The 16006-nt window shown below is 38.7% G+C and overlaps 1 protein-coding gene across 8 annotated transcripts in view; it reads left to right on the forward strand.

The window, feature by feature from the left end:
- The window catches only part of TTC29 (tetratricopeptide repeat domain 29), a 241384-nt gene that overhangs the window by 36277 nt on the left and 189101 nt on the right, over positions 1-16006 (forward strand). For all 8 annotated transcript variants that reach the window (XR_004740611.3, XR_004740610.3, XR_004740609.3 and 5 more), the window contains 2 exons: positions 145-368; positions 5633-5818. Coding sequence is in view for 4 of the 8 variants with exons in the window: in XM_078367843.1 (XP_078223969.1) it covers positions 145-368; positions 5633-5818 (410 nt within the window). In the remaining 4 variants the exon portion in view is untranslated. The remainder of the gene's footprint in view (positions 1-144; positions 369-5632; positions 5819-16006) is intronic.

The following is a 16006-nucleotide window of genomic DNA, read 5'->3' on the forward strand; positions in this document are numbered from 1 at the left end:
GCAAAGATCTTTTGATAGTTTTCAGTGCTTTCACTGAGGGAAAATGGGCAACATGATTCAACCTTTAATTACTAGAGAATGAAAACACCATGCAGACTGAAAGGATTAACATAAAGCTTTGAATGTTCCTATTCATATTCCCAGTTATAGGAACTCCTACAAGAAGAACGTCTGTGTGGACATGCTGCGAGATGGTTATCATAAGTCCTTCACCGAGCTCTTCGCTCTGATGGAGCAGTGGGATGCCCTGAGGGAGGCTGCGAGAGTCAGGTCCCTCTTTTGGCCTCAGAAGCCCCTGGAGGATCAGCCTGATAAACTGGATCACTTCTACCACTACCTGACGAGGGCTGAGTACGCTGAGAGGAAGGGTAAGTGGTGGGACTGTGGGCAGAGCACAGCATGAGCCAGAATGACGGGGGCCTGGGGGAAGATTCCAGATTGTTTCATGTATGAATTTGAAACATTAAGACAACTTAGCACACTTCAACCCAGTCAGTTAAGCATATTTATGGAATTAATGATAGGGAATATGGGATTATGAGGCTTCCCAGACACAGGGGCATCCTGGCGATGTCATTCTGAGCCAGGGAAGACAATGCATAGCACCTAATAACATCTCCAGAACTTTCCCATGAATTAATATAGTTCCTATCGTAGGTTTAAACCTTTCTTCAGTTTTTCTGTATATGTGATCTGAATATTGACTTTCACAGAGCAGATACTTTCAAAGAGTACTATAACTTGAAAATCACACTGATTTTCCTAAGTTTAGATAGTAGACTTTGAAGTTTGGGTCAGGAAGTCCTACTGATTTGAATCGGAGAATTTGTCGTAGTAAATAGTAAAAAGACATGAAAAGTCTTCAATTCGCAATTGCAAATAAAATTGCTAATTTTATGTTTTCCATGACATCATTTCTAATAAATTTTTTTTCACATTTCAAAATTTTCCACAAAGTTAATATACATTCCAAGTATTAAAGAAATATTTTCATCTCTTTACTAATTATATTATCATAAATATTTCTTAGTTACGTATTAAGAAATGATCATTTAAACTAGTCAGCTGTCATCAGAGAAAAAAGGAAATCCAAAAAAAGAATTTGGCATGTAAATTTGGTGTTCTAAATTATTCTTTTTTCCATTTTTGGAAAATACCACAGGATTCAAAAAGAAAAACCCAGGCCTCAACATGACAATGTCTACATGTCATTTCAGGCTTTTCTATGAGAAAATAAAGTATTAGCAACTTTTTGTTACCCAGTGGTACCATGGAGAAATTCTATGGGGATATGTTAACAACATTTGAAGGGTCTCTATGTGTTGGAGTTGATACATATTTCCCATCAGGTTGTGACCTAACTTAAGAATATGAGACACACAAAAATGTGAACAACAAAACAAATGAACTAGGGTGTGTGTGTGTGGCAGGGGCGGGACAGGAGGTGGTTATTTATATTATGAAAAGGGTTTCACTGCAGGATAGATGTGAAAAAAAGTATTTTGGTGAACTTTAAAATATGATTTACAATAATTTCTCAAGAAATTAACTGTCGTAAATAAAACATACTATTGTATAAAACCTACTTTCTGGTCAGAAGCCGTGGCTCACGCCTATCATCCCAGCACTTAAGGGACCGAGTGGGCAGATCATCTGAGGTCAGGAGTTTGAGACCAGCCTGGCCAACATGGTGAAACCCTGTCTCTACTAAAAATACAACAAAATTAGCCGGGCATGGTGGCAGGTGCCTGTAACCCTAGCTACTCAGGAGGCTGAGGCAGGAGAATTGCTTGAACCCAAGAGGTGGAGGTTGCAGTGAGTTGAGATCATGCCATTGTGCTCTAGTGTGGGCAACAAGAGTGAAACTCCATCTCAAAACAAAACAACCTACATTCCAGTATTAGCCCAAAATTCTAAAGTGATATATACACTGAAAGTAGAACTAATTATTAGACATTTTATTCCATTGATTTTATCATATTCGCTGTTTTAAATTGAGGCTTTCATTGAAGATAGTGTAAATATAAGCTAAATACGTCACTTGTTATAAGGTGTCATAGATATGAGCCAGGTTGTTGTAAAGCTTTTTCAATTTATAAAGAACCTAAAATGCCAGGCTATTTCATGGTAGAAAACATTTTAATTTATAATATTTCTTATAGGAAAATTGCTATATTTATAAGTAAAAACATTTCTCCAATCCAAAAGTTAACAAAGTCCAGCTGCATTTTTGTTGTTGTTTTGAGACAAAGTCTTAGTCTGTCGCCTCGGCTGGAGCATAGTGGCACCATCTTGGCTCACTGCAACCTCCACCTCCCAGGTTCAAACGATTCTCCTGCCTCAGCCTCCTGAGTAGCTGGGTCTACAGGCACACACCACCATACCCAGCTAATTTTTGTATTTTTAGTATAGACAGGGTTTCACCATGTTGGCCAGGCTGATCTCGACATCAAGTGATCCATCTGCCTTGGTGTCCCAAAGAGCTGGGATTACAGGCATGAGTGACTGTGCCCAGCCCAAAGTCCAACTCTTTAATAGTCAATATCTCTTCTTTAAGGTTATCTCCCACAAAATACAGTGACTTTTGTCTGATTGAAATACAGAAAATTCAAATTATTGCAAAAATGTTACTACAAAAACTTCAGCATGTAAACATTTGTGTGGCATTTTTTCAAAAAAATTGTCATAATTTTTTTCCACATTCAACACATGAACTTTATTAGAGGAAAATTGTGGTTTGAATTAGGAACGTACCAGAAAATGGTACGTTCATTCTTATTAACCTGAATGAATCTTAAATCTTAAATTGTGCATGTATGCCTAGAATACAGAAATATGTTAATAGTGTCTTAAAGTTCCGTTCCAGATGGGAGCATGTTACTGAGCATTCTTGTTGCTTCTCACGGAAAGGACTATCACTCTAGGGTCACAGTGAAGTTCATTTAATCAAAGCTATGGCACTAACAATAGTCATCTCAGGTCAGTTCTGTCTCTTGAGACTTACAGAGCAGTAACCTAGAGTTATTTAAATTACTTTACAAAATATCACTTGCTGTTTTATAGCAGAGGTGTGTTTAAAGTAAGCCAATCATTTCTTTTTGGGTTATTTTCTATTTGTTAAAGTGTTTCTTTGTCCCTCATACATTTTAAAAAATGTATCCATTGTCGTGAATCATTGCTGTGCCATCTGTAACATCTGATTAGGGCCTTGTGCCCCATGGGGCTGGGGAAAAGATGGCAATAATGGCAATGGGTAACAAAATCAATAGATAATTCAAACATTATTTACACTTGACTTTTAAATTTATTAAGGGTTGAGCAGCAATTTTTTTTCTAATAATGTTTGTTTAACATACACAAATTATGTTTTACTAAAGTGAAATTCCACAGGTATTTATAGATTTTATGTAAAGCAAAACAAAAAAAATATTCTGGTGAAATAAGTTTGAGAAATACCAGGTGAAGTAACACTGAGGTTAAGCAGATTGATTTATTGCAGGACTAATCAGAACATTTAACATGCTTATGTATATTGTGTGACTTACTGAAAAAGTAAATCGGAAAATTGTTTCCCAAATTAATTTCATTGTAGAATCTTCTTTTTAAGGAGCACAGGAAACCCGCAATAAAACTAATTTTCATCTTCTGACCATTACTGCTGACAATTTAAAGAAGTGGTCCACAAGCAAGGAGAGAAAGCGGCTTATAGCCTTTGTAAAGGCTACAGGGCATGTATTTGCATTGCCCAAAAACTTGAAACTTGAATATATTCTTTTATATTTTATATTCTGGAAAACCATCCATTTTTTTCATAGAAAAATAGCTTAGCTGACAAGTAGTCTTTAAATATATAATCTTGGTAGCTTATCTAACTCATTCCTTAAAAAAAAATCACATGAAATGTTGGGAATATTTTTACAATAATGTTTAATTATTAAAATATAAAAAAAAATTCAGGACTGCATATATTTTTAATTATATATATCCTTTTTATTAAAGTGGAAAATAGAAAATGTTTTACTTACTGGCTTCTAAAAGCAATAACTCTCTAATCAGTAAATATAACCAACAATATGAAATATTACAAAACAGACTTTAGTGTTGTATTCATATTATATAGGAAGTTCATAATGGAAAAGACAAAGCCCAGAAGTAATTGTGAGTTTGGGTTATTTGCATCAAATAAATAACTCAGGAGTATTTGCATCAAGTAAATAACTCGGTCTCCCAAAGAGCTGGGATTACAGGCATGAGCAACTGTGCCCAGCTCCACTTGTCACCTGAGCTGTCACCTATTGTGAGGGTCCTCAAAAAGCAGAATGGCTCTCCAGAATCCCCAGCAACTTCCAGGATAGGGAGAACTTTTTATTTTGTTTTCTAGTTATTAAATGTATTTTCTTACAAATCTTAATTTCCATTGGAATATTTAAAGAAGTATATGTATAAAAAAGTGTATGTAAAGGAATAGAATTGGTTTTAGAGACTTCTTTTGAAACATTGGGGTGACTTATTTACAGTTCTGCAAAACTACCCTTTGTTGTAATCAACCTGTTTCATTTTTTCTGAGTTTTGATTTTCATCTTATATGTGTCCTGGTGGGAAATATTTTTCATAATTGTAATCCCTTCAGGAATATGTGGGTTGACTCCCCTGGTAGTAGTGAACAATTAATATCAGTGAATTCTAATAGATAATTATTGTTATTAAAACATTATTGGAAGGGTAACCCAAAGACCACTGCATATTTATAATACGACTATACTTTTAGTATAAATACAAAAGGCACAAAGGTTATGAATTTGGGCTGAGGCACAACTTATTAACACTTTTTGTTCAGGTTTACTATCATGGTGGGGTTTATAAGACTGATTCACAATTGATGGACACACTTTTTATGTACATAGAGGTTAGATACCCTTTAGGAAAAAAAACCTCCAAGAGTTTAACTAGCCATTATCTGAGTAAAAACCACTAGTCTGTATGCATTTCCAGCAAAAAAAATACCCATAGAAAACCGAAGCATAGAAGTCTACTCTTCTTAACATTACTAGAAATTTATATTGCTAGAAAGATTCGTAGAAAGTATATGGAGCTTATAGGGTCATTCTGATCATCATTTGTTGTATCTATCAACCCTGTGACATTTTTTATGATATGAAATACCTTGGTATTTTCTTATCCATTCTGCTTTCTTCATTTACACTATCTTTTGGCATGGCTGAGAAACACTGCCATCTCTAGACTCTCTAAGTACTTTCAAACCTCCAGTGAGAAAAGTACTCAATGACACCATGTACTCTTGTCTTCCAAAAGCACTGAGCACATTGCTAGTAGGTATTGTTATGTCCTATACCTGAAAGTCTCCTGTTTTCAACCAAAGAGTGTCAATTCGCAACATGTTCTAAGTTTTCAGGAAGGCTTTCATTGCTTTACTCATCTGTACATCTTTAATATAATGAAGTTAATAGTTACAATAAATTAATTTTTGCATTTAGATTCAGTTTTTAAAACTCTTAGTCATATCTTTAAGGAAAAATAGGAAGTAAATGTCATGATACTGGTTTGCCATTCTAAAGGATGTTTCATGAGACATCTTTCTAATGTCATTCGTGATGCTTTTCTCTCTTGGAAGGATCCTTTGAAGATGTGTATAATAACTTGTATGCTCTGGCCTGTTACTTCAATAATTCTGAAGACAAGTGGGTAAGGAACCACTTCTACAAACGATGTTTTAAGATTGCTCAGCTGATCAAAATTGACAGTGGGAAGAAAGAAGCCGAGGCACATATGCACATGGGTCTTCTCTACGAGGAAGATGGTGAGTGGGCATTGGCCAGGATGCCTTGGGTGTGGTTTGGTGGATTCTGAGCTCACACAACTGAAAAGCATGTGGTGGTTGAAAGAAATACCTGAGATTTCAGCATAATCGTGTGTATTATTGACATCAAAAAGCAAAACCATGTGACTTGTGGACCCAGCTTTAACATGCCTTGCCGAATATTTTTTGCAGAATTCCTTGCTCATGCTTCTGCCTGAGTGCTCAGACTACAGTTCCCACCCAGTAACATCCTCACCAAGAGAAAGCATTCCCCCCAACCCCTCCACACACAGCATGGAAAATAAGAAAGGTATACTTTGTGATTTTTGTAATGTCCCATGCCCCTTTAATGAAAACCAAAAAATAAATATAACTCACATATCACCTCGTCATGATTTTTAAAATAATTCCTGAAGAAAATACTCATTTTTTTTTTAGACAAAGTTTCGCTGTTGTTACCCAGGCTGGAGTGCAATGGCACAATCTCGGCTCACCGCAACCTCCGCCTCCTGGGTTCAAGCAATTCTCCTGCCTCAGCCTCCCGAGTAGCTGGGACTACAGGCGCACACCACCATGCCCAGCTAACTTTTGTATTTTTAGTAGAGACGGGGTTTCACCTTGTTGACGAGAATGGTCTCAATATCTTGACCTCGTGATCCACCCGCCTCGGCCTTCCAAAGTGCTGGGATTATAGGCATGAGCCACCGCACCCAGCCGAGAAAATACTCATTTAAAAATAACTTCATACTTAATAATGTTAAGACAAGCCAAAATCTAAAACAACTACAAAATTGTCAGAAGTAATTTTGTATAGTGGTTGATCAAGAATTGCAAATACGAATTTAAGAATGGAAAATTCTTTATGGCAGAATAGTGTATAGATAATATGCAAAGAAAATATAGGGAAAGATGAAAAGATTTGATCTTGAATAATGCCATTTCTTTCCCCAAAACACTCTCGTTTTGCATAAAAGTTTTTACTTTGGTAAAACTGCTAAATTTTAAAAAATATTTATAATTTTTTGACTAGGACTGCATAGGACTTTGAAAGTGCTTTAGTAAGTTGCAGTTAATGTAATTGTAGCTAATCTAAAGCTCACCTGAACATGGTCAAAAGCCATTGTGTGTGTCCGACATAGGGAGTATTAGAAAAAGACAGAGAAATGAGAGATCATGCAGACTAGATTCAAGGAAGGCATGATGCAATCAGGAGGGACTGGCAAGGGACTTGGAAGAGGGTGGAATTTACGCTTGTAAATAAATAGGAATATATTCTGTGAAGAAGGAACAGTATATACTAAAGCATACTTAGAGCAACTGAGAAGAGGGCAACCAGTATCCAGTGGGAAGTGTGGGGTGTTTTTTGCAATACTTAAGTGATTTTGTAAAACTTTTAAGTTCAGGGGTACATATGCAGGTTCATTGCATAGGTAAACTTGTGCCACGGAGTTTGTTGTATAGATTATTTCATCACCCAGGTATTAAGCTTAGTACCCATTAGTTATTTTTCCTGATCCTCTCCCCTCTTCCCATCCTGGGAAACCACAGTGGGAAGGTAGGATAGGGACACAACAATAGTCAGAGATTGGACTTAAGCTTCTGTACATGAAGGAAAAGGTAAAAAGTGTGATACAAACTGTGGGAAGAGGGAGAGGAGGAAGGAGGGATGGCTAAGAAGCTGATGCATTCAGTGTCATTAACTTAGATAAAACAGTGGAAAAGTACTGTATTTAAGAGAACATATTTAAGTATTCCACTGCAGTGCAATCTATAGTATCCCAGAAAAGGGAATTAGCTAAATGTATGAAGCAACATCCATGCAACAGAGTTCTGTGCTGTCCTGATATAGGTTAAAGCAAAAGTCTGTTCATTCAACAAGCAGTAATTTAGAACCTCATGTCAGGGGACAAGAAAATGAATAAGACAAAGTCTCTGCCCTTGTAGAGCTTACATTCTTCTAGGAAAACCAGGTCTTAACAATTAATAGCTACATAATATAAAATTAAGTCAATGTTAAGAGCTACAATAAATAATAAAGTAGAGCAAGGGGATTCACAATGGTGATCACTTTGTATAAGGGGCTTAACTTAAAAGCTAAGACAGCAATGAAATGAGGGAGTAGCCCTTATGAAAATCTGAAGAAGGGGCTTCCAGAGGGAGGATGCAATAAATGCAAAGGTGCTGAGGCAGGTGCATGCTGATCATGCCTGAGGACCAGCAAGAAGGCCAGTGTGATGGGAACACAGTGAGAGGAAGGTGGGGAGTAGAAAAAGCTAAGTGAGACAGGGAGGCTTAGGATGGATCACACTGGGGCTTGTAGGCCAAGGTGAGGACTTTGTATTTTATTCCAAATTAATATAGGAAACCCCAAACATGTGTCAATATCAGAAAATGCTCCTGATACATTAAGATATAAAACACAATGTAAAATATATTTATATTGTATATGTATCATACATGAACACATTAACAGTAGTTACTTCTGAGTTTGAAGACTCTAGGTGATTATAAACATACACACTGAAGACATATGGCTTACTATAAAGGGAGAAGTTATTTCAAAGTTGTTAAAAATTTCTAGCCTGTTGTTAAATGTCACGTTTTGATAACATGGGGGAGAAATGCTGGATATAGTATACATCTAAAGTAAAAAAAAAAAAAAAGGCAAGTTTTGTTTTTCAAATTGTACAAAAGTTTGAAATTGTACAAAATTTTCTAGCCTGTTGTTAAAAGTCAAGTTTTGTTTTTCAAATTGTACAAAATTTTATATTTCCTCATGTAAAATTGAAAGTAAACCTTTTTATTTTCTTTTTGTAATTATGCCATCAAATTCTGGTCTGTCAAATGGATCTGTCAATTACTGGCACCCCAAAAGAAGCCCCAGAATAAATCACACATAATATATGAAAATAGGACTGAAGAGGTCAGGGCTGTGTTTTTTTTCCTTCTTCTTCTTCTTTTTTTAATTGTAATTTAGGTTCTGGGGTACATATGCAGATCATGCAGGATTGTTGCATAGGTACACACATGGCAATGTGGTTTGCTGCCTCCATACCCCCATCACCTGTAACTGGCATTTCTCCCCATGTTATCCCTCCCCAACCTTCCCACCCCCTGCTGTCCCTCCCCTAGCCCACCCAAGAGACGCCAGTGTTTGATGCTCCCTTTCCTGTGTCCATGTGTTCTTATTGTTCAACACCTACCTATGAGTGAGATCATGTGGTGTTTGATTTTATTCTCTTATGTCAGTTTGCTGAGAATGATGGTTTCCAAGTTCATCCATGTCCCTACAAAGAACATGAACTCATCATTTTTTATGGCTGCATAGTATTCCGTGGTGTATATGTGCCACATTTTCCTTGTCCAGTCTATCATTGGTGGGCCTTTGGGTTGGTTCCAGGTCTTTGCTATTGTAAACAGTGCCACAATGAACATACGTGTGCATGTGTCTTTATAATAGGATGATTTACAATCCTTTGGGTATATACCCAGTAATGGGATTACTGAGTCAAGTGGAATTTCTATTTCTAGATTCTTGATGAAAACTGAAGAGTGGCCATAGTGAGATTCAGATAGCTGTTATAAGTGCATTGTGAATTTTTCTGTAAATTTTATTTGTGATTTTTAAAAACTTGGTTTGATTTTAAATTTTTTCTGGTAGTGAAAAACATAAAACTTAAACATCTTTTTTTTTATTCTTATTTTTTTATTGCATTTTAGGTTTTGGGGTACACGTGCAGAGCATGCAATACAGTTGCATAGGTACACACATGGCAGTGTGTTTTGTTTGCTTTCACCCCTTCACCCACATTTCGCGTTTCTCCCCAGGCTATCCCTTCCCACCTCCCCCTCCCACTGGCCCTCCCCTTTTCCCCCCAATAGACCCCAGTGTTTAGTACTCCTCTCCCTGTGTCCATGTGTTCTCATTTTTCATCACCCGCCTATGAGTGAGAATATGCGGTGTTTCATTTTCTGTTCTTGTGTCAGTTTGCTGAGGATGATGTTCTCCAGATTCATCCATGTCCCTACAAACGACACGAACTCATCATTTCTGATTGCTGCATAATATTCCATGGTGTATATGTGCCACATTTTCCCAATCCAGTCTATCATCAATGGGCATTTGGGTTGATTCCAGGTCTTTGCTATTGTAAACAGTGAAAACTTAAACATCTTAACCATTTCTAAGTATATTTGTCAGTGTTAAGTATATTTGCATGGCCACACAACCAATCTCTAGAACCTTTTCACCTTGCAAAACTGGAACTCTTTACTCATTAAGCAACTACTCCCCACATTCCCCTCTCATTCTGATTTTTAAAAGTCTCTTAACGCATTCCTATTGGAGGATGTATACATTGCTTAATTAATGTATTCATTCATCTATGCTCGCACTCATTCAACAAATATTCTGCCTCTGGGCCATGTGGTTAGTACTCATGGCAACATGGCTGCACCTTCCATTTAGTGGCAGACACACAGCCACAGTGAGAAAGGATGAGGTTGGAAGATGTGAGCAGTCAGGGTGGGTCTGCCATGAGATCATACTCCCAGGCCCTTGGCTTGCTCGAGTATAGCTACCCCACCCTATTGCATGATGAAATGCACTCGTATTTCATAAGTAAAAAGTTTAGGTTATGAAGAACGGTAAAGGCTTTTACTTTTGAAATTATTTGAGTGTGTGTTATTGTGTTTTGGAACTACTTTTTGTCAGATCTAAAATATTTTTTCATGCCCTTAAATAGTTCATAAACCCTAGAACCATACCTTTATTGCCTGACAGATAAAACAACTAAATCAGTGTTGATGGAGATTAACTTTGAGTGTTTGATGTACCAAGTGAGGGTGAAAATTAACTGTGAAGCTTCTGTAATATCGGGTAGAATTTTCAACCTAAAAAGAGTGACCTAGGATTTTCAAGACCAAGTGGCTAGAACGGAGTGGGAACTCACTGGGCTGAAGGGTTCCCTCTGAGGTGATGGTGGCCCAGCTTTCACCTCTCTGATCTGATTGGTCCAGACAAGTGAAAAGAGGGCCTGCAGCAGGTAGGTGGCAGCTGTGCCCAAGGGCGAGTGGCAGCATCCTGACTCCAGAGGTGTCCCCATTCATGGTAAAGTGGAATATTAGCCAGCAGATGGCAATGGGCAGGTCGTCAGGGCCCAACCAAGCAGGCTATAGTCCAGGGCAGGGCTCCAGTACACTCAGGGAACCATAGAACAAATGAGGAACATGAGCAGAAGCAATAGCACAGAGACAGGGCACATGACTACAGTCAGGGGTCAAGTTCATCCCACTGGTGTAAATGAGGCCAGAGCCCCATGCAGAGCCCCGTGGCCAGAGTCATGAACAGCAGACAAATTCAAGTCCCTACTGCTGCTAAAAATGGGCCTCTGGTATGTAGCGTGGCCTATTTCCCTTTGGCTCAAGGGCTGACAGTCTCATTCTTCAGGTCTAATAGCTTCAGATCTACAGTTGGGGTAGCTGGCTTGGAGTAGTCATAAACTGAAAAATACTTGGAACAAATCAGCTGTATCTTATTTTAGAATCATGACTGTATTTGTAAGGATTTTATTGTGCAAACAGGACAAATGGACAAGTCATATTCTCACTGTGTATATGGGGTACTGGAGAAAGCTCTCAGACACTGGATCAATAGGAGATGTTCCCATTCATTCTAGATCTGCACACAGAGGTCTAGCAGGTCCAGACATGACCCGGGAAACAACAGCTCCTCCTGTGGTATGATCTGAGGCCAGGGAACAATAGCAAGATGAGTGGCATAGCCTTCATTTCAATCCTATCCTCCCAGGTCAGCATTCATGGCTGGATTCAATGCCAGCCCCTTCTCTGGCATGATGAGGGGATTGGGGTCTAAGCCTTGCAGTTGCAGCTTTATTGGGGAGGTTGGAGGGCATGCAAACTAGCAGTAGGATTTACTACACCAGCATTCATAGTTGGGGCAGCACCAGCACCTTCCTCTCTCCTCTTCCCCATCATAAGCTAAGTTTAAGCCTTGCTTTTCACCAAATTAATAGATTTAAGCACTGAGACTAGGTAGTTTCCATGGAGCTGTACTGGAGGCCAGCCTTCTTTGTGAGGGGCTAGACTGGAAAGATCAGTCTTGGACAAATTAATCTTTCATTTCAATCTATATTTTAGTCCTATCCCTTCTCCCAGTTCCAGTGGGTAGCTTATAAGTATCATCTCCCATTTCATCAGCAGCTCATTCCATTTCAACCCATTAGCTGTGAGTCTAGATATTGAGTTTGCTGTGGGAAACCAGGAGGACAATTAGATGTCTTCCTGGAGGATAGATGATTGGTGACAACCCTAAGGTACTGAATATATTCACTGCAGACAAGGCAGGGGAGACCATTGTAAGAACAGCTTAGAAAGTGCATCTTTTCCTGTTTGGAAGACCCTCCTGTATGACTTTGGTAAAGGCTAACCATAATCTACAGCATTAATTCCAAGTTATTCCAGTGACTGGGGGACTTCTGAAGAAAGAAACAGCTGTCCTGACTAGCTTGCTCAGATTCTAGGATTTATTGTTGACCCTCAGTTTTTGGACAGACACTGGATAGTATATCTCTATAATTGCCAGGAGCTCAGAAGGCATCAGGAGCAGCACAGTACTGTGAAGACACATTGGCATAACTACCAGCTCTCCCCTGAAATATCCAGCAGTGGAAGGCATACCCAGCAACAGACTTCTGGAGGAGTACCACTATAAGGGACTGTCCCCTTTCTTGTTTTGATCTCATAGAGAGGAGTTAGAATTGGGAGCCCGCTTATCCCTGTTTGCTGATGGTCAGTAACCTTCCGTAATATTTCCTCTACCCATTCTTTAGTGATCATGGGCTCTACGTGATTTTATTTTATTTTTCCATGAGTGTTATGAAGCAGTGGTTCAGCTTTCTTCTCAGTAGAGTATCCGTCTCATCCTTGGCAACATGTTTTACTCTCACTAAAAACACAAGAAATTCTATCATTGAGTATTAACTCTAGGTCTCCCACTCCTTGATTTTCCAAGGCTTGTTCCTGTTAACAGTCACCAACTTGCAAAGGCTGACAACAACTCTGCTACTAGACTCTCTCCACTCCAGATTGAGCCTTTAATCTATCTCTGCTTTCCTGACTTGCTTCTGGAAGGCCATGATGTGTGCCTGGACAGATATTCCATTTACTAGAACAATTGGCATGCTAGCAAGTTAACTTGGTAAGCAGCACTCACAGCAGGCCCACCTGGGAGCAGTATTGCTTTGTGAGAGCTTGCAGAGGCAAGAGCAATAGCAGGGTGCTGGTCTCCCATTATTCTGCTCTCAGATGCTGTATGATGAGGGGGCAGATGCGATAACAATATGACATGGCAAAGCCTTGGTACAATTGAGCATTCATGGTTTGATGTAACACCAGCCCCTCCCTTGCATGATCAGCAGGGGGCAGCAGGGATGGGGAGAGGGACCAACGGGGGAGGCCTTGTGGTTGTGGTCATAGGGCATGGCATAAAAATAGCAAGATTTGCCACATAGGCAATCATAGTTTGGGGAACACTAACCTTTCCCTTGTCAGGAGAGAGAGATTGGGGTTCAGGCCTTTGGAATAGGTCAAGATTGATTGCCTTGAGCACCGAGCCTCACTAGTTTCTGCGAAGCTTTGTTACATCAATCTTCTTTTCTGAGAAGCTGGCTTGCAGGGGATCAGTTCTGGATGTGTTAACACCTACCTCTCAAGTCTTTAAATTCTGCATAAGGAGTACTGTTAACATAAAGAGATTTTAGTTATATTATGACCACAAAAGTCTTGTCCTTTAAGAATGGGGACAAAGATGGGACCATGAGTAAGTCTGTAAGCTTAAAAAGAAGCTTCAGCCCTAGGACTAGGTATTTTCAAGAACTGACCAGAGTAGAAGAGATCTAATGGGTTAAAGTAAGAGAAGAACAAATGTCAGCCCTCAAAGAATGCCTGGTAAACATGATAATTTTTACCAACTACGACCTGCCTTTTGTTAGCTGAAGAGAATTCCACCAGCATCACATGGTCAGTGAGTAGAACCAAGGGCGGACTTTCCACTCTGCTTGCCTTTAAAATACCAGAACTAAAGGGCATCCTCCTGACTGAGGGATGTAGGAGATGGAAGGAAAACTAAGCATATTTCCTGAGGCTTAACCTGGGAAAAAGAATAAACCTATTAAAGTGATAGTTTTAGAAAACTGCTTTGTATCTTCATAAAGGCAAAAGTAGAAACCAGAAAGTCCTAAGGATAGAACCAGATGATATGAGAATGAGCACCAGATAGAATCAGGAAGACTTTCAATATGATGTCTTAGGAAAATGAACATAAAGGGTAGAGAAAGAGTGAAACTGACATAATGAAAAATTGACTCTGTGATGTTGAGGAAAAACTTGAATAATGATCTCAAATTGCAGGGGAAGGACTAAGAAATGAAAACAATGAGAGAAGATGACAAATATGGAAGTTCCTGAGGAAGAATACATAATAATTGGAACTAAGGCAATAAGCAAATATGTTTTTTTAAAATTTTTTATTGCATTTTAGGTTTGGGGGTACATGTGCAGAACATGCAAGACAGTTGCATAGGTACACACATGGCAGTGTGTTTTGCTTCCTTTCTCCCCTTCACCCACATTTGGCATTTCTGGGGAGAAATGCAAATATGTTTTAAGAAAGCATTCTTGTTCCTCACATCCCCTAAAAGCCTGAACATGCACATTAGAATAGCTTTTCATGCTCCAGTCACAATAAGGAGCGATCCATAGCTAGATAAATCCTTGGGAATTTTTTGAATATTCAAATAAATAGACACTCCTACCTGTATCCAAAGAGAAAACACAGATCACCTGCATCAGAATAAAAATTAGACAAGGATTCAGCTTTCTCCTTTGCAACAGTAAATGCCATCAGATAAAAAGAAGTCGGGTCTACAAAGTTTGAGGAGACAGAAAAGAGAGTTGAAACACTGTATGGTTAAGAATTGAGGGCTATAAAGCTAAGTTCTGGTTCCTAGGTGAAGTAACAGGAAAACATTCTTAGATATGCAACATTCAAGAAAACCAAACACCACATGTTCTCACTCATAGGCGGGTGTTGAACAATGAAAACACGTGGACTCAGGGAGACAAGCATCACACTTGTCTGAGGACAGTTGTTGGGAGGATAGGGGAAGGACAGAGGGAGGTGGGAAGGGTGGGGAGGGTTAACATGGGAGAAATGCCATATATAGTATGCACCTATGCAACAACCCTGCATGACCTGCACATGTACCCCAGAACCTAAAGTAAAATTAAAAAAAAAAAAAAAGATCTGGGCCGGGCACGGTGGCGCGTGCCTGTAATCCCAGCTACTCAGGAGGCTGAGGCAGGAGAATTGCCTGAACCCAGGAGGCAGAGGTTGCGGTGAGCCGGGATTGCGCCATTGCACTCCAGCCTGGGTAACAAGAGTGAAACTCTGTCTCAAAAAAAAAAAATCTGTAACATTCAGAAACTGCGCTATGCATATTCTGTATATGATATATTCTGGAGTCCAACAAGAAATAAGTCAAAAATTCAGAAATAGAGAAATCTTGATGTAAAAAAAATTGACAGTAAACAATTAAATCAATTAAACATAAATTAAGCTTGCAAAAAAATGCATATTAGTAATTTGGAAGTAGAAGCTACACAGTATAAAATTAAGTATGATTTTAATTTTTCTCTTTATTTTTAATATTTACCACTTTACAGTAATGTTGATTATTTCTCTATCTTATTTTTAGAAATGAATTTTATGAGAAACTTTTATAAGTAAGCTATAAAAAACAAGTAGAAAATATAGGCTAATATTTATGCAATTTTAGATGAGAAAGACCTCGAAAACAAAAACAACTGAACGAAGCGCAAGGGAAAATGATGAGGTTTATTGAGGGGTAATTATATCCTCTCTGCTCCAAGTATAAAACAAATTCATAAGAAACAAAGGAGCCAGACAGATCATAATTGTTAAGGTTAATTAACGAATAGAGCTTTCATCTGTTCTAATCAGAGTCTCTATTCTCCCCCAGAATTAATCTTAACCTCCTAGCTACTGGCAGACTAGTCAAGTGCAGGCTCTCTTACAGGCTCAACGCCTGCTCCTGTGAACTTCCCCATGGAGTTCAAAGATCACCCTCCTTGAGAACTGAGTCCAGA

Source organism: Callithrix jacchus, chromosome 3, assembly GCF_049354715.1.
Source record: "Callithrix jacchus isolate 240 chromosome 3, calJac240_pri, whole genome shotgun sequence".
In the NCBI taxonomy this organism is placed as follows: Eukaryota; Metazoa; Chordata; class Mammalia; order Primates; family Cebidae; genus Callithrix; species Callithrix jacchus.